Source organism: Dermacentor variabilis, chromosome 6 (genome assembly GCF_050947875.1).
Source record: "Dermacentor variabilis isolate Ectoservices chromosome 6, ASM5094787v1, whole genome shotgun sequence".
Lineage (NCBI taxonomy): Eukaryota > Metazoa > Arthropoda > Arachnida > Ixodida > Ixodidae > Dermacentor > Dermacentor variabilis.
This window is the reverse complement of record NC_134573.1, coordinates 84,222,125-84,240,299: the sequence shown is the minus strand read 5'-3', so window position 1 is coordinate 84,240,299 and position 18,175 is coordinate 84,222,125. Positions and strand designations below refer to the sequence as shown.

The window sequence follows — 18,175 nt, the reverse complement described above, 5'->3', positions numbered from 1 at the left end:
CTCCGCTAAGCCCCGGTAGCACAGGACGTGCCCGCTTTTTAGCACTGTATATGCTTCTCTTGGCCTCCTAACTTCACTGAGCCCTATTATATCCCATTTACTGCCCTCTAATTCCTCCAATAGCACTGCTAGACTCGCCTCACTAGATAACGTTCTAGCGTTAAATGTTGCCAGGTTCATATTCCAACGGCGGCCTGTCAGGAGCCAGGGATTCTTAGCACCCTCTGCTGCGTCGCAGGTCTGACCACCGCCGTGGACAGTTGCTTCGCAGCTGCTGGGGACTGAGGGCCGGGGTTTGATTGTTGTGTTCATATAGGAGGTTGTGGCCAAGTACTGCACCACGGTGGCCAATCCTGCTCTAGTGAGGGTGTGCGTTACCGGTTCTCGTCACCGGGATCAGGCCACACTCCAGGCCTGTTTATGCAATTGTGGTATCATAAATTATGGTATCATATATCAATTATGTGGTATCATAAAAACGGCATAACCATCTTCAGGCTTCTTGCTGCAGTTATATGCGCAACAGCCCGGCGCATAGTGCTAGCACTTAGAGCAGGAAACACAGCGTGCAACGTTCGCTACGCCGACCTAAAGCGCCGAGCCAGCCGTGCTCAGGAGGAAAATGGCGCGAACGAAAAAGGAAAACACAAGCAAAACTGAAGATCCGCGCGTTTCCAAGGGCAACGGCAGGGAGACCAATCGTCGTGCAGAAAAACGGGGCCAAAACTGGTTGCCGCGGGGGAACGCGCAAGGGGCGAGGAGGAGACGAGGAGGTCGCGCGGCGGCGGCAGAGTTCAAAGGGTGTCGCTGCTTTCAAATTATCAAGGGACTTTAGGGAGAGCCCGCGCGAGGTACTTGCGGGAAGGAGCGAGCTTGAAAATGTGCGTGCAGCTCAGTGTTCTTTTAAAAATATTTATTCGCGTGCATCGTTACTGTTTAGTGTCCCTTAAGACAGTTTACGCCTGCCTGATCTTTTATGCTTGCGGCACAATGCCGCGTGACTGTTGCGTGCCGCTGTGTACGACGAATGCTTCGAAGAAAAACAAATCCGCTACCACGAGTCCCCTAGCGACGCAGAACGCAGGGCAGCATGGCTGCGAAACATTTCCCGGGAGGGACCTGGCGAGGTCGACCCAAATAGGTCGCGAAGCTTCGGGAGAAAAGCGGTTCAGCACAGATTGTCACCAACATAAGCAGGGGGGGGGGGGGGAGGGGGGATTATGGGAGCAGCGATTGAAGCGCGACTATGTTTGGAGGGAACAAACATTGGGAAAGAAAAAAAGCGTTTTCTTTTATTCAAGCGAGGCCCAGTTAGATTCATGCAACGAAAATAAAATTCCTGGTCAATTTTATATATTCGTGACGAGTTAAGAAAATACAAGTTTATTCCATTTTATTATTATTAATAAATGCATTTATTTTCAGCGCCAATTGTTAGAGGGGGCGTTGACGCCACTATCACTCGCAATGTAATCTTGAAATGAGCTCAAAGGCGCAGTCGTAAAATTCACCTGTTGAAATCCGCCCCAGTCACAGTTTGTGCTTTCTTGCTTGTCGAAGTTTGTCAGAACTCGGTGACGCGGGTACCTTCATCGCTTCTTAACCTGTTCAATCGAAAGTAGTGAGTTACGACCGCCAGAGAATCGTATAGTTGTTTTCGTGCGACTGCACCGGCCGACGAGCCTGGCGTCCCAAGATAGGATCCGCACACTACACCTAAAGCTTTCGTCGGCGCTCCAAAGAAAGTATGTTCTGTGCAGGGGTGCGATTTCGACAACCGTACGGCTGGCTTTTCCTGCATCGCTTTCCGCGCTGAAAGCTCGAAACGCCCATCAAGCCGAATGGCGGGGCATTTGAATATATAGCTCCAAAAGCAGGCCAACGAAACAAATTTCGCGCCTTCGAAAACAAAATGACGTCACTTCTGCTTTTAACGGACATGGCGTCACATTATTTTTTCTTCCCCCGGAATTGTTCACACCACATACAGATGGCGCTAAGCCCCATGAACCGCCGACGGACCGCCATGTTTTGAACGTATGGGCTCCTATGGAAGCTTCGCTACCAGGTACCTTGGACCTGGGGGCAAAGGATCAATATGGCAGCCAAATGACAGGTCATTGGCGTGTGCTCTGCATTTTACAGAGCGCCACTACAAGGCGACCGCCAAGTTGAGTGTGCTTTTGACAACTGCGGTGCCGACATTGTTCCCCGGTTATCCCAGCTACATGAGCACGAGGACCACGTCAGATCCAAGGAAGAAGCGGCCGTGCTTGGAAAGGAGAGAGGATGATCCGCAGTCACGGGCTAAATGCGCGGGCGCTGTTGCTTCACATGACGAGCCTGTTGTCAGTCAAAACGCTTCACCGCCTGACAGCAATGAAACCGTAATGCCTAATAATACCGAACCAGTGGTTGAAACTTGTACTGAAATTGCGTCATTTGCAGATGCATCATGCCAAACTTCTCTCGAGTTTGAAAAAAATGACAGAAGAATCTAAGAAAACAACGCGCCGCCATCAAGCGTAGGTCGCGCGTCTTAAAAGGGGCGCTGCAGACACTTTAAGATAAGGTCGATAGAGCTGAGGAGCGCGCACAATTTTCTGAAAAGAACCAGGACATTGCCTATTTTATGAAGGTACTCGATGGTGCTGCACAAGACAAGACTGCCGAGTTCATTAAGAACCAAGTCCGCAGTTTCTCTATGAAGACGCCAAACTTCAGTGACATCATTCTGAGGGAGTGTGTAATTTGGAAGGCTTTCTCAAGCAAAGGATATCAGCATGTAAGATCCAGAAATATTTTTAAGCTTCCTTGCCGCGCAACGCTGGCCATTCAACTGGTGAAATTGGCGTCAATTCGATTATAAAGAAGCGGCTGTGTATCGAATTTGTTCTTCCGCACTTGTTGCAATGCCGGGAGCTGACTTTCGGAGCGGTGGGCCACGCCATGGAAGTGTGCAAAGTTTTCGTAAGAAAGCTCTTGCGACCGGTCCTTGCAAACTGGGCAGGAGATATTAACCTGTCAGTTGAGCGACCTGTACGCCTGGCGCAAAAGCCTCTCGCCAGGAAAGTACTGCGCCTGTGATTAGGACAACACAGAGTATTCTTTTTCCTACACGTACAATAAAGCAGTTATAACTTCTCCGTTGCTCGTATTCTTTTTTCTAGAGTGAAAAATACAATGCTTCAGTAAATACAAGCGCAATTGTCAACGAGCGGCTGTGCTGTTGCAGAAATCACTTGCATAAACGAGCCCCTTCGGGAGTGTACGGCGCAACGGTAAGAAAGGAGGAAACAAAGACACGAGGACAATCTGAACTAGCCCAAGCAACCACTTTAGCTATAAACGAACAGTTGCTATATTTTGGTGGAAACATCGCCGACCTGGTACATTCGATAGTCACGCTTACTAATATGATTAACGCTATAAAAACTTTATTACCGGCCCTTAAATAGCGGCGAGAGCACGCGAGCTGCGTGTTACGCCGCGATCCGTGGATCCGCCGCAAATATCTCCTGCTGCTGTCCCCTACCTCTGGCGCCTTCTGCGGTGGCCCGGAACACTAGGCGCCAACGCCGCACTCGACTCACTCGCTCCTCCGCGCTCCCTTGCGAGGAGGAGAGAGTTGAGTCCAGCCGTGGTTACGCCGTCTCCGCCACATACGGCAGGCCGCACCTGTGCGTTTTTATCGAGCGGCCGTGTCTGGGCTGTCCAGCAGGCCCACGATGCGGCTGAGGGGCTCGGCCTTCCGGTTTCCACGTGGGCGCGGCCCGCTTCGTGTAGACTCACGATCTGCAAGACTTCATTAAAGTTTTACCATACCATGCCACATGTGAGGACATCAGGAACCAATAGGTGTCATTTCAGCACCAATCTGACCCCTCTAGGATGATTTATACTGTCATTGATCAACCGCACATATTTAAGTGTATTAGGTACAACCTGCCGAAAGTTGGGAAGTTTCTGGTAATTGAAAGCATTTTTGTTCTTTTTAGATGTTCACTCGTACAGTTTTTGAGTATATTTTACTTCTTACAGCTGCCACAAGGTCAGGAAGTATATTGACACATGTACTTGTTTAACTTTTTCGGATGACCGCTTTTCACCGTCTACCAAATGTCACCGAAGCTTCTGTAATCTGATTGCTTGCATGTGCGACACGAATTGTGTAGAACTTTCTGTAGGACACGCGGGCACCAGCGATTACTCCGGAACCTTTGAGGGCTTGTGTACAAAAGCAGACGCCCTTGACCAGCAGTTCAGATTTTCGACGATCGCCGACTGTGTTCGCCGCCATCGCCGTTCTTTGAGTGTAGCCTGTTTTGAGGGCACAGGTTCGCCCAGAAAAATGCTGATTTGGTCATTCCCAGTTTTGGTGCTTTCTTCCCCGTCATTATTACGTGACAATATCGTCATTATGAAGTACTCCTAGAATATGAATAGCGGCAATCTGGACTGCGTTCTGTGCCGAAGCTTACGAAGCACATATATACCCAAATGCTTTCAAGAAAATGAGCGGTAAACTTGCGGTCCATGTAACGTACCTTATGTTCAGCTGCTATTAGGGCACGAAAATTGCTTTTGCAGGTGACTCACGAAGAAATGAGACGAGAAAAATGTATTTCCAGTTCACAGCTACAGCCACGGATTTTTAGTGAACAATAAGCATGCAAAAAGCTCTATGAGCCTGCAGCAACATCTGAATTCACCACAAGAATGAAAAGATTATTTGTCTGCTTCAACTCTCGGAGGACCATCATGTGAAGTACAGCGAAGCTAAGCATGCTGATGTAAGAATTAAGCTTTTGGCCTCACGCATACCTCTGATTTTTTTATTACTTTACATACACTGAAAGAGCGCTGCATGGCTTGACAGCTGCTGTAACTGCATATAAATTCTGCCAAAGCAGAGGTAGATTCGCTTTTTGAGCAAGCCCACATCTGAGGCTCTAAGAGTAACCCTGCTCAGTACAATATCCCTTGTCGAGAACCTTCTTGCAGCAGGTTTTCGCCTTCTACTGGTGAGAAAGTTTGGAAAGGACCCATTAGAGGTAAACAAGTGCATTTTCCTGCTTGTGAGGTAAATGGATAAGCTTTTTTTTTGTTTCAGAGATTTTTTTGGCATTGTCAGACATGTTGCCGGAGGACATCCAACAGTCCAGCAATTCTTCTTTACGTATAAGATGTTTTCTTTTAAGAGTATTGTCCAGCCGCCCAAGCGATCCTCGGTAGCGGGAGATGGTCCACAACTGCTCCTCAAGCTGAAAGATCCGTTCAACAAAGAAAAGCCTACTGCCTGTCATGTGCCCAACAATATATATGGAGCAATGCTTCCTGAACAGAATGAAATGGAGCAAACGTTTTTAAAAATTTCTTCAGTTTGCAGGTCATAGTTTTTTTTATTTTCATAGATTGAAGTGCAAGTCCCTTATTTTTGGACCACATTCACATTAAGCTGTATGTATGTATGTATGTATGTATGTATGTATGTATGTATGTATGTATGTATGTATGTATGTATGTATGTATGTATGTATGTATGTATGTATGTATGTATGTATGTATTTTGCAATATCAAGAAATGAAGATTTTGCAACTGTTCATTAAGAAAAGCCATGGCAATTTTCGATAAAGCCTAGTTGCAGTTCTGGAGGTCTTGGTAAAACTGCAAAACAATACAATGCATCCAGTACATCTTTTGCAATATGTGCAGCTTGTTGAGCCCACCAACGTTGTGGTATTTCCATTTCAGGCTGACTCCTTGGCTATTCTTCTTGGTGAAGTCCTCTTGGAACCTGCAGAAACAGCGAAGGAGGCTTCAGTTCTGCACAAACAGCAGTCTCCAAAAGAGGGAATAATGGAATGCCTTGCTGGCTATGTCTCTAAAAATGGTTTTGATCGTTGAGCTGCTCAAGCTCTGTATGTGGGAATTCTGAGAAGTTCGGAACGAGCGGCAAATGGCGCGATTCTTGCCAAATCCAAATGAGGTCTACAAGTGCCCTCCAGCCAGCTAATCGCCCTCCTCCACATTGTGGAAGATGATTTAGAACTGTACACAGCTGGCAAAACTGCCTGTACATGAACATTGTGGATAATGTTTTGATAGACAGTCGTAATGCTACAGCTCACTTTGTAAGCACACTTTGTAAGCACCACTGCAGAAGCAGTTCAGTTTTGTGCTGAGACCCGCTTGCATTTTTTCACGAGAGAAGAACAAGCAGATGCGAGAAAGGAGGCGAGCTTCGTGTCCAGCAGCGGGTGGTAGGAAACAGACCAGTGAAAAGGGCGTTGTAGCAAGCACATTTATCGCGTAAGGGCGACCACTTCCGAAAAATTTCAATGCTGACGAAGAAGAAGAAGGATGTTGCAAGGCCTGAGCAGAGCATTGATGATAAAACACACACTCGTTTCATGCTTTTGTGAGGGCTTTGTTGCAAGCTCAATTTCTGTTACATCAGCGTAGCACAGTTCATGTCACAGCAATAGCACTTTCACCCCTTTCAGTCGACCGCGACGATCTACAGAAGGAATACCATTAGAATGCCTTTAAAAGCAGTCTTAGAATAATATGCATTGGTTTACTTTCTGTTGTCCTTTTGCGTTGGCTATTGACAGGCCAAAATTCTTGAACTGTATGTGCGTTTAAGTAAATAAGAAGATTGTTAGCACAGTGCTGTTAGCTATATTTGCATTATGATTTGTTGAGCAAGTAATCTGCGCATGATAAGGTAGCAGCTCAAGAACTAGAATGATGAGATCCCTAACAGGCCATTCTCAAGGAATTATCTAAAAAAAACTGGATATTAGTGTTTGTGGCTACTTGTGTTCATTTAAGAGTTTTTTGCCATGCGACTTGTTATAAAATGCTTATGCTTTACGCTTTCTTGTGCACGGAAACAATCGATTATACATTCTGCATTTACTGTCATTCGTTTGCTGAGGTTTCCTACTCCCCAATTCATATCTTCAAGTTATGATATTCTTTATTTAGCTTCTATCAGCGCCATGCTTCTAACAAACTACTTGCATTGTGACTGGTGGACCATTCGTGACTGGACACTTATCTGAGGTGTCTGTATGTCGCTTATTTTACATAATAAAGTTACGATCGTGCTCGTGTGTGGTATTTGTACCAATCCGACTTACGTCTTTTTTCTGATTAAATTACAAAACTGTTTACTTTTTCACATTTTTCGACCATGATGAGAATATCAGGACGGGTGATTAGATTATTTTAACCTCTTGTTTATAGTTGCGCATTAAGAACCAAAATACCTAGTCTCGTTTCTGCGTCGAAACCACGAGCAGCGTGAATAAGGGCTGGGGTTACTGACCGTTCTAAACGACTGCTTGCAAGACAGTTGCCTAATTGTAATACAGTTTCAACTCTCCAAGTCCTAGCACTTCACGGTCGCATTAATCTCATAATGTTGTAGGTCTGAAGTTAAGCACAGCCGCACGTATTCACACTGATGGTACCTTCTTCCTTCCCTAGCTCTTTTCTTCCGTTAAACCCCTTCCCATGTGTAGGGTAATGAACCAGACGTGCGTTCGATTGATCTCGCTACCTTCTTTCATTTCCTTCTTTTTCTCCTCCTCCTTAATCCTATGCTAAAAGGCGCACCAAAGACATTTAGTCGTGAGGTTTGTTTCACAATTATCCTATATCTGAATCGCATTCAGAAATGGCATCGCTTTGCCGGGCGATCTGAAGCGCACCGAGCAGCTCGGTTTCTGTTCTTCGTTTAATGACAAAGTCATTCTACGGAAGCAGCCCTAGCAGTAATGCTTTCACTGTTTTGACCTCCTGATAAGATAATGCTCGCAGTTTACCAGAAGGTGAACGGTTCCGCTTGGCGAACAACGTGGCGCTATGCGCAACGGAGAGTTGGCGCTTACTTACGGGTGAGTGAGGTTGCAACAGCCCAGATGTTTGCCTTCGTTTGCAAGTGACATCACTGACGCTTTGTTGCGAATGCGCGGTGTTTAATTTCGGGCAAATTTTAAAAAAGCGGAATCTATCGAAGCGTTGAGCCGAACGGCGCCGAGAAAGAAATTTGGACAGACCGCCCGGTCAAGGCGGCTGCATTTTTATGGTGGCGAAGTGCAAACAAATACGAGTTTATTTAGGTTCAGGTGGATGTTAAAGGGACCCAGGTGGTCAAAATTGATCCGCAGTTCTCCACTGCGGCGTGTCTCATAATCATATCGTGCTTTGGCTCGTAAAATCCCAGAAGAAAATATACTTTAATCAAAAAGAATGGTCCACCAGTTCTGGCTGTGGTGGCCTCAGGTGGCGGCTAAAAAAAATTCGTTTTTTTTTTACTTAGAACAACGTTCCGCAACCATAGAACATGTTAAGCGGCTATACCTCCTTTCTTTTTCTGCGGGCGCTCACTTCATCGTAGAAGATGCGCTCAGGCAGTTGTTGATGGATGTGGAATGTTATAAGTAGTATTCGTGAAAGTAAAGCAACGGTTCCAAAAGTTTAGGAAGCTGTAGTACCGAGGCTGCCCCACACACGCACCCGCAGCGGTAGCGGCGTTCGCATGACCGATCATGCACACTTGCGCCTCTAGCGGCGGGCGCTGGCTCTATACGAAACAGAGACGGAAGTTTTGTGACCAGAACAAATAAATGGAAGGAGTGTTATTACCTAAATGTTGTCAAGTATAAAAATAGCACAATACACAGGTCACGAGCGATCTCTGTTCGGTGCGTGCGCCATTTATTTAACGACCATGCTACATAAATTGGCCTGCGCTTCAACACTGTTGAAACGCAAACATTACGCAGCGGATCCTTAAATACTTCGTTTAGCGCAAAACAACGGACACAAGAAAAGGTGACAGGACAAGGCGCTACTCTCAACTGACATCATTTTATTGCGTCGCTCCTTTATAGACAGCAGAAACCAGAGGAACATGCGCAGTGAGCACCGTGTGCAGGAACCACCAACATCCGATCACAAGAGCGCACTCATACGACAGCATCTAAAAAATCATATTCAGCACTGTACAAGTTTAAAGAAGGCACACTAATGCACTGTAACCCCAATGACTGTATGAAGAATGCTTCCGATAACTCTCGGGCGGTCGTATCGCGGCTCTTTTTCAAAATCGTTGTATCACGAAACATGGGTTTGCATTTGCATATCTTACAATGTTGAGCCAAATGGGAACCTGTGCCTATTGGTATGGATCGCTCATGCTCTCTAAGGCGCTCGTTAACACAGCGGCCTGACTGCCCTACATACACTTTGCCACATGACAACGGAATCTTATAAACCACACCAACACTGCAATCTACAAACTTCGCACGGTTCTTTTCACAACCTGGTTTTTTATTTGTTTTAGAATTACGGCTGCACAACAATGACAGTTTCTGAGCAGCAGAAAAACACTATCGGAATTTGGTATCTAGTGGCGACATTCTTTAGATTGTGAGCCACTCTATGGCAATACGGCACAACTTCAGGCCTCTTTTGTGTACTACAATTATTTTTGTGCCGCTTCCCTTTCAGTTTTTGAAGCAATACCTCTGAGACTGACGTCACCACCACACTTGGATATCCAGCAGCCTGTAGCCTATTAAGTGTGCAATGAAACTGGTTCGCAGAGTGATTGTGGCTCACAATCTAAAGAATGTCGCCACTAGATACCGAATTCTGATAGTGTTTTCTGCTCCTCAGAAACTGTAATTGTTGTGCAGCCGTATTTCTAAAACAAATAAAAAACCAGATTGTGAAAAGAACCACGCGAAGTTTGTAGATTGCAGTGTTGGTGTGGTTTATAAGATTCCGTTGTCATGTGGCAAAGTGTATGTAGGGCAGTCAGGCCGCTGTGTTAACGAGCGCCTTAGAGAGCATGAGCGATCCATACCAATAGGCACAGGTTCCCATTTGGCTCAACATTGTAAGATATGCAAATGCAAACCCATGTTTCGTGATACAACGATTTTGAAAAAGAGCCGCGATACGACCGCCCGAGAGTTATCGGAAGCATTCTTCATACAGTCATTGGGGTTACAGTGCATTAGTGTGCCTTCTTTAAACTTGTACATTGCTGAATATGATTTTTTTAGATGCTGTCGCATGAGTGCGCTCTTGTGATCGGATGTTGGTGGTTCCTGCACACGGTGCTCACTGCGCATGTTCCTCTGGTTTCTGCTGTCTATAAAGGAGTGACGCAATAAAATGATGTCAGTTGAGAGTAGCGCCTTGTCCTGTCGCCTTTTCTTATGTCCGTTGTTTTGCGCTAAACGAAGTATTTATGGATCCGCACCAACTAGCCCGCCAACACATTGTGCTGAATTACGCAGCGGAGTTGCGATAATGATCAACCGGCAAAACAAAAGGCACTTTGTAAAGACAGGTGACGGTACCTAGAGTACAAGAGTACATCAACGTCCAGTAGACATGTGCTTGTTGGACATAGCGCAACACATAACAAGCAAGAAAAAAAAAAGAATAGAAAGCTGTGCGCTACCGCGAAATGGTAACATGCACGTTTTCCACTATACCAATGTTTAATATTTCGAATCGATCTACACGTGGGGATATGGAGGGGAAAAGCGAAATTGTAATCCTAAAACAGTAGTTTCGCTCCATTTTTTGCATGCACGTGCGTTACTCCAGTAGGCCAACGCAAGTATTTAAAGTGTATTGTTAGTGAAAGAATGGACGCAGAACACTTCGAATAACATTATTAATCGACGTCCAATACCGTTGTTTATGTTTAGGAATGATTTTTGCGCTAATATATATGCAATCCTCCAGCGCTCGGCTGTCACTGATCGCGAATCGGAACCTCGATTTGGCGAAAAAGTTTGGAGACCCTTGCTCAAGAGCAATCTACTCGACAAAAATATTCTACATAAGCTCGTCATTTCTGACTTATTCTTCTAAAAAAGAAAAATTATGCGGATCCCACGCACTGTGGGAATCGATCTAAGCGAAGCTTCCTGTATTGTTTGCTTTGGCTGACGACAATTAGGGGTGATCTTTAATAAATGTTTGTTCCAACATGAGGTTGGTGAGTTGATGTTAAACGTTACCTCGCATGCACCACTGCTGTTCGTCTGCATAGCACAAAGAACACGCAGGGGGAGGTGTTTGCTTGAGGCGTTGTTGTGCGCCACACTGCGTAACGTCTGAGAAGGTATAGAGCATATGCATTCTCTCACATGGCACATTGCGTGATTGCGGAAGTATTAAACTTTAATTGAATTACGAGCATGTACGTGGCTAAACCACAGCCGGCTTATGAGGCACGCTGTAGTGGCAGACTTCGGATTAATTTTGACCCTTTGGGGTTCTTTTACGTGTTCCTAAATCTAACTGCACGAGCGTTTGTTATTTCGTGCCTTCGAACTGCGGCTGCCGCGGTAGGGATCAGATCCACGAACTCGAGCAATGCTATAGCAGCAATGCTACGGCGGCGGGCAAATAAGCGTTGATTTGACGTGTGACCACTTCCTTAGTGTCGCCTAGACGCAGCGATGCGCTTTAAACAAAGGTACTCTGTTTCTGCACACCCTGCATAAATTGGCAGCTTGACAAATCTGCACGGTGCTTATTTTTCAGCAATAGCAAAAACGTACCGTAGCTTTAACTTAAATTTATCGTGTTTGCCCGCAACCGCTGTAGTCTCTATTGCTGCACAGAATTCGGCTGACCGTTGCTTTCACCCGTTGCAACGCACACCTGATCGGCCAGTCGAACAGCCCTGATTGTGAACACTGCCAGACGCCTGAAACGCTATAGAACACATACTGTGCGATTGACCAGCATATGTGCTGGAGCGAAGGACGTTGGAAAGTTCCTTAGCCAGCGTTGGCAGGCAACCACTGTCGGAGGACGCTATCCACGGCCTATGGCCTGACACTGCAACTTCAATGCGTGCAACTAAAGCGACGTTGAAGATTCTGCAGGATACCAAGCTAGACGACTGGCTCTCTAACAGGGTAACTGTCTCCATATACATAAGCACTCGCCACTTCTTTTATCATCATCACCAATCACAGTACTTTCGCTCCCCCTCCCTCCTCCCCAGTGCAGAGTAGCAGACTACAGCGCACTAGCGCAGGTCGACCTCTCCGTCGTTCCTGTCAATAAATAGCAGTAGCGTTTCCTTGCCTTCTTGCGTCACATTTCGCCTCCCCCCACCCCTTTGTATGGGAACTGCAAGTGAAGCGTGGCAAGGCTGTTATCCGCTCGTTTCGCGACTGCCTCAGTTCCACCATTCTCTGCCTCCTCTTTCCCTTCCTCTCTGCCATTCAATCTATAGCTTCCCCCTGGACTTGCAAGTTAGTAGAAAGACATGCGCTGCAATGCTTTGCGGGGGTCACACATAATTACAGCTATCAAGCAGCTAACGTGACGACACCCAGAGACATCCAGAGGGCATTGTGCCCTTTCGACGCCGTTCAAAGCTCCAAACCGTTTTATCGTGTCTCCTTTCCTCTCTGTCACGCTCCTGTCATGTACACACACGCTCTGAACGACTGCCCGACGCAGTGTGCCAAGCAGCAGCAGCAGCAGCGGCGGCAGCGGCAGCAGTCGTACCGGAGGTGCAGACTGTGCCCGAGAAACTTGGAAACAGAATGCAATCACGTACCATGCTAGGACTCGGACGGCGGCGGCTGCCGTTTCAAGGCATTGCGGCGAGCTTCCCGGCGACGCTCCCATGAAGACTGCGTGATTCCGTAGCGTGCACGCCGCATTCTCGTGTTCTGATACCAGAACAGGTTGCGGTATCGTTCCGAGAGCGAAGCGTGTTGGTAAATTTCAAACTGCATCGGGAGCAGTCGCTCCATGTAGCAAATAGAGCTGCGACAAGGCGGTGGCGGGTGTGGGCAGTATGGGGAAACGGACAATCCAGCCTCTGGACAAATGCCGTCGTCCGGACCGACGACTTCGGCGGTCGGCTCCTCGTCTGCGATGTTTCCTCGATCTGCCTGCGCATCGGTGGCGGCGGCGTCTGGGCCCCGAAAACATCAGAATCAGATCGGCGTGGTGGTGAACAAACGAGGAGGCGTTTGGGGGGATTACTTGAGAACGGCGCATGTGCGATTATACGTGCCACTACTCCACGCCAGCCGCTCCTGGTAAGTGAAAGGGGTGCACCGTCTTCCAAAGGAACAACGCATGAAGATTGGCACCCGTGCAAAATTTTAATGCGAAGCGTTCTTTATGAAGCATCCCGAACTATTACACTTTTTCCAAAGACCGGCTCGTGTTCTCTACCGAACTACGCATTGAAAGAGAAATCTTATCGAAATGTGCTCAACGGCGACAATTATACGACTTCAAGAGCATGATTTAGTTATTTATGCGAAGCTTCCTTCCACCTCGTGATTTGTCGCGTGCGCTCGGTCGGTTTGGCCCCGAGTAAAGAAGGCCGATCCCGTGGATGGTGTAATCCGCGTTCGCGTCTTTCAGGCTGCGCTAAAGAAGCGGAGACCAATCTAGGCGTGGATGCCACAAGGAATGGGTGCCCATCGGCATTTTACTGAACGTTGCCAGGAGTGTATGCCTGCACCGATAAAGCGGCGAAAACGATTGGCACCGTGGCGCAGGGACTTTTAGGTTTGGCGCACCCAAAGAAGTACGACTTGTTTGCGTTCTCGTGTACTCATTTTGATTCCTTTTGTACACCTTTCATTGCATTCTTTTGTAAACCACTTGGTTTGCGTCGCCAAAGTTTGGTTGCGCAATATCTAAAACTCCCTGCTACGCAGCTTTCGCTCAGAGCGTACGTTGGTTTGTCCTAAGGTGTGAGGAAATCATGCTTGCGGTCAAGTGTCGAAGATTTAGCGCAGGCTGCTATTCGCGACCTAGACGTAACTAACCCACGAATTTATGTCTCCGTGGCAATAAAAGTCGCTTATCATACTCCGACTGCCGGCCGCACTTCGAATGGAAGCTTCATATAGACAACTTTCGTCTTTTGTTCTTTCCAATGTAACGCAGTTCCGAGAAAGTTTCGAATAAAGTAAAATAAAACGTGCGGGTTCATATCCAACCAAAATTGAGAGTTAAAACCAGTTGTTCTGACGGATAACAGATCTATCTTCGTCTTCGGACACTACAGGCAAAGTCAAATCGTTGGCCGCAGCAGTTGTAGCGACTTTAGAAACACGACAAGCGACGTGCAAGGCCAAGAAAAAAAAAAAAGAAAGCTCACCTAAACGAAGCCGTTGCAAGTCCCTACTGAGCTCACGCTCCATGGATGTCGGATGTTCGCCGTTCGGGAATATGTCCGTTCTCGAGGCTGGCGAAATTCTGCTTGGTTTACGCGTTTGCCTGGTCCGGCGAATGTCAGAATAGCCACTGGTTTCTTCGTCCCATGTGGTGGCTCGGCCCAGTGACTAGAGAGGGAGTGAGAGAGGATATAAGGTGAAGAGGTGACAGAGGGGTAGGAGGCAAGCATCATGTCCGTGACGCTTGTGTACGCCGCCGGCTCAACACAATCCCGTTCCCTCTCCTTTGTCGTCTCTTTGTCAAACAACCCCAGTGAGAGAGGTTAGCCTGCCCCGCACCTCACCCTTTCTGGGGATATGAAGGGGGGGACCCTTCTTCATCGCACAGAAAGCCCAGCCAGCGACGGGCCTGTCGGCGGTGGAGGGCCTTTGTTCACACACGGCACTCTTCGGAGTGCGCGTGCAGGTGCGGTGGGACTTGAAGGGTACTTGTTGCCGGCAGCGGGTGAAGTGGCAACCACGTACATGGATGCGATTTTCAGGCGAAGCGACAGGCCGACGCCTGGAAGGCGAGTCGCAGAGTGTCCACCTGGACACGACCGTCGCGAAATGAAAAAAAAGAAAGGTAGCGACAAATTTGCGTTGTAGTTTGAATCAATACATTCACTCAAATGTAAAGAAATTGCAAACGCGCCCCGATGCCAATGTTCTACCCAAGCTGTAGTAAAATTAGCTTTGACGTGCTCTTATTGACAGTTCGACGACGCCAGGGTATGCAGTGTACCCTAAGCAGTGGCGTAGCCTGAAATTTATTGCGGGGGATGGGGGAGGGGGGGGGGTTCCACCGACAGCTACCACTCCTTCATATATATATATATATATATATATATATATATATATATATATATATATATATATGTGTGTGTGTGTGTGTGTGTGTGTGTGTGTGTGTGTGTGTGTGTGTGTGTGTGTGTGTGTGTGTGTGTGTGTGTGTGTGTGTGCATGCGTGCGTGCGTGCGTGTGGGTGTATGTCTGCGTACATGCGTGTGTGTGTGCGTGCGCGTGTGCGGAGGCTGTACACCACATGCAAACTCCCCACACAAGAATGCTTTAACAATGAGGATACACGTTTTCCAGCCACTTCGCATTACATTGTGCTATCATACTTACGCTAATATTAAAATTATAATTTGTTTACAAATTTACGGATTTATATATGTCGATGGCCTAGCTGGTACATGACATGGAAAAACGAACAGCGTTAAAAACGGGGCCATACAAAAACAAGACAGCGCACGATCGTGTCTTTTCTCGTTTGCAGGCCAGATTTGTTGCAGCTCAGGTAACAGGTATCACCGTTGTTTTCCAGCCAGGCATTCTAGTGAGCGGTGCGGCCACGATTACGTACGGGAGAGGGCAGGCACTATTTTGCAAGTTTCATATCACCCAATCGCGTTTTCGGCGTTTGGGAACGCTATATTATTCTAGATTTAAAAAATAAACGAACGAAGCTTTGTGCTCGAACTTCGATGGTTTATCACGAAAGTTTCACTCACTTTTGCTGACCTGCTGTCGGACTTGTTTGAATAGATGTTTGGAAGTAACTTGCAATCGTGGTATTGTAGTCATCACGCAACACATTGTTATTTGATCACACTCGGGAACCGATGAGGCAGACAGTCCGCAGTACGTCTGCTTCCTGTTTAATTGCCTATGTTAATATCGCGGCATCCGTTGTTCGCAGTAAAATGAGGGCCAGTAGCTCCTAGAGATCTGAAGGTATCGTGTCTCCTGACAATTTCGTCTATTCTGAAAATGGCTGAGACGTTTAGTTAGGATGGGCTCTCCACAGCAAGCAGCACGTGTTACCACGTGGTAGGTGAACCTCAGCTAGGCGACTGGCAACGGCTGTGTGGTGTTGAGCGATCGGGGAGTGACGAGACGCGCTCCCTATATCCATAATTATCCGCCATCTTCGTTCTCGACGCCTTTAATGTGCGTCGCTCCCTCCTCGTATCCATCTCTCCACTCCCCTTCTTAACATTATTTTCCATTGGTCGCTGTCACACTCTCGAACATACACCGGTTTGTCGAACGGCGCGGCGGCCGCCAACATTCCTATTTTCCGTTTCTGCCTGTTTCGAAGCCATTCTACTACTTGCCCTCCCAACTGTTTGTTGTGGCGGTTTCTTTGCTTCCCTAGTCCCTCACCCACATCCGTGATATATATTGCCTTGCGCAAGTGAGCGTTCGTTTAAAGCGAAGCTTTTCTTTTTTCTCGAAAGTTGCTCCGTGTCCGGGTTGGTTCTACATGGAAGGAGCGTGGTGGAGAGAGTAAGAACGCGAGAAACTCGTTTGGACCTTTGCACCTCGTCGAAGTTGCACGATGGCCTCTGGAGCTCCCTGGGCGTTGATCGCCACATTAGCCTCTTCACCAGGCCCCATAGCAAATTTTGGTTATACGCTGAAAGTTGTTACGTGCCTTCTAGGGAGCGTTCTGCTGCAAAAAAATTTCACATCGACTCATTAATAGCCAAGGTAGAAATACTTCAATTGCGCGAACCCTTGATTTCTGGAGGCGAGCGCTGACAAGCGAGACACTCTCTCCACTTGCCCCGTCTAGCTTCTCCAAGCGAAATTCCTTCCCTGCTTCTCCCATTCCGGATCTCGAGGATCTTACGTCACGGGCCCCACCTCGCTTTCTTGCGGCGCGGCGTTTTTCCATTGACGGCCTCGCGCACGATCTGTTGTGATCGTCTCGTTTCGCGCAGGGCACAATTTTTCGCGCTGTGCACGAGTACACCTGACTAGCAGTTTAAGTCAGCGCTACACGAAGACTGAGTCACACACGAGCGGATCACAGAGCATGATGCCACACTGGAACACGGTACAAAATGACATAGTTTCGGTGTCTGCGCGCTCGACTTCAAGACGTGGCAACAAGCGGACGAAACGGAAGTACATCTCTCTAGCTGCGGTGAGAGGTAAACAAAAATCTAAGTGCCCTTCCGCTCTGTAAAGAAGGATGACCAGCGAAGCTGTGTATGTGGGCCCCTTAATGGCGAGCTGAGCGTCCACCGTGAGTCGGGCCGCTGTTGCACTATCTTCGGGATGGGCCCACGCATGGGGAGCGCTTAACGCCTGCTTCACCTCCGTCGCGGGTCGGGCCGGTATTGCACTTACTTGGGATGTGCCCACGTGCGGGTAGTGCTTAGCACCTGATTCATCTCCGCCGCGGGTCGGCATCACACTGCCTCCGGGATCGGCCGACGTATGGGAAGTTTTTTTTTAGAGCGCAGCTCTTTGGCGTCCGTTCCTGGGTTTCGCGTCGTCGTCGGCGTTGTCGTCGGCCTCGTAACCAGCTCCGCCCCCCTTTCATCCCCCCAGCGCTAGCAGCGACCGACTGATACCGCTGGATGCCGCTGACGCCGCTAGAGAGTCAAGATAACGTGACTGCATAGAACACCGTCGCCGCCATGCAGAAAGAGGAGGAAAGGGTCCCCCCCCCCTGTTCTTGTGTGGCGGATAGGGTGCTCTTCAGTTGCCGACGCGCCGGTTATTTCACGTAGGCCCCGGCACGTCGACGAATACGTGACCACCTTCCCACGGCTAGAACTGGTTCTTAGCGCTGCGGAAGCGAGGGTATCATATTGTTTGTGTCGGCATCGGCGGCGTTGTCCCTGAAACCAACTCCGCAGCTGGGGTTGACTCACTATCGGCGTCAGCGGCATCAGTCAGTCGCTGCTATCTCTTCCCTCCTCCCTTTATCGTGTTGTCCGCTTGCTGCGCGCGCTTCTGCCCCCATCGTTTGCCGCTGGGTGTACACGCCGCCCCCCTCCCCCCTCTTCCTGCGAGTCTCCGGTTGTCAAAGCGCCTGCTCGAACTTAATTCCTTTCTTCGCTCCTCCTCCAATGCAACCCCTGTGCGGTGGCAATCAGAGAGCCAGATCGGTGGCGGCGGATCTGTATAT

The 18,175-nt window shown here is 48.1% G+C and overlaps 1 protein-coding gene across 3 annotated transcripts in view; it reads right to left on the bottom strand.

Moving 5' to 3' along the window:
• Positions 1-5,074: 5,074 nt before the first annotated feature.
• LOC142584912 (uncharacterized) overlaps positions 5,075-18,175 on the bottom strand; it is a 375,477-nt gene continuing 362,376 nt past the window's right edge. For 2 of the 3 annotated variants that reach the window (XM_075695256.1, XM_075695255.1), the window contains exons 2-5: positions 14,550-14,794; positions 14,190-14,373; positions 12,621-12,983; positions 5,075-5,798 (exon numbers count right to left, since the gene is read on the bottom strand). In XM_075695256.1, the coding sequence (XP_075551371.1) occupies positions 12,625-12,983; positions 14,190-14,232 (402 nt within the window). In that variant the 5' untranslated portion in view covers positions 14,233-14,373; positions 14,550-14,794 and the 3' untranslated portion in view covers positions 5,075-5,798; positions 12,621-12,624. The remainder of the gene's footprint in view (positions 5,799-12,620; positions 12,984-14,189; positions 14,374-14,549; positions 14,795-18,175) is intronic. The other variant, XM_075695258.1, reaches the window with a different exon arrangement.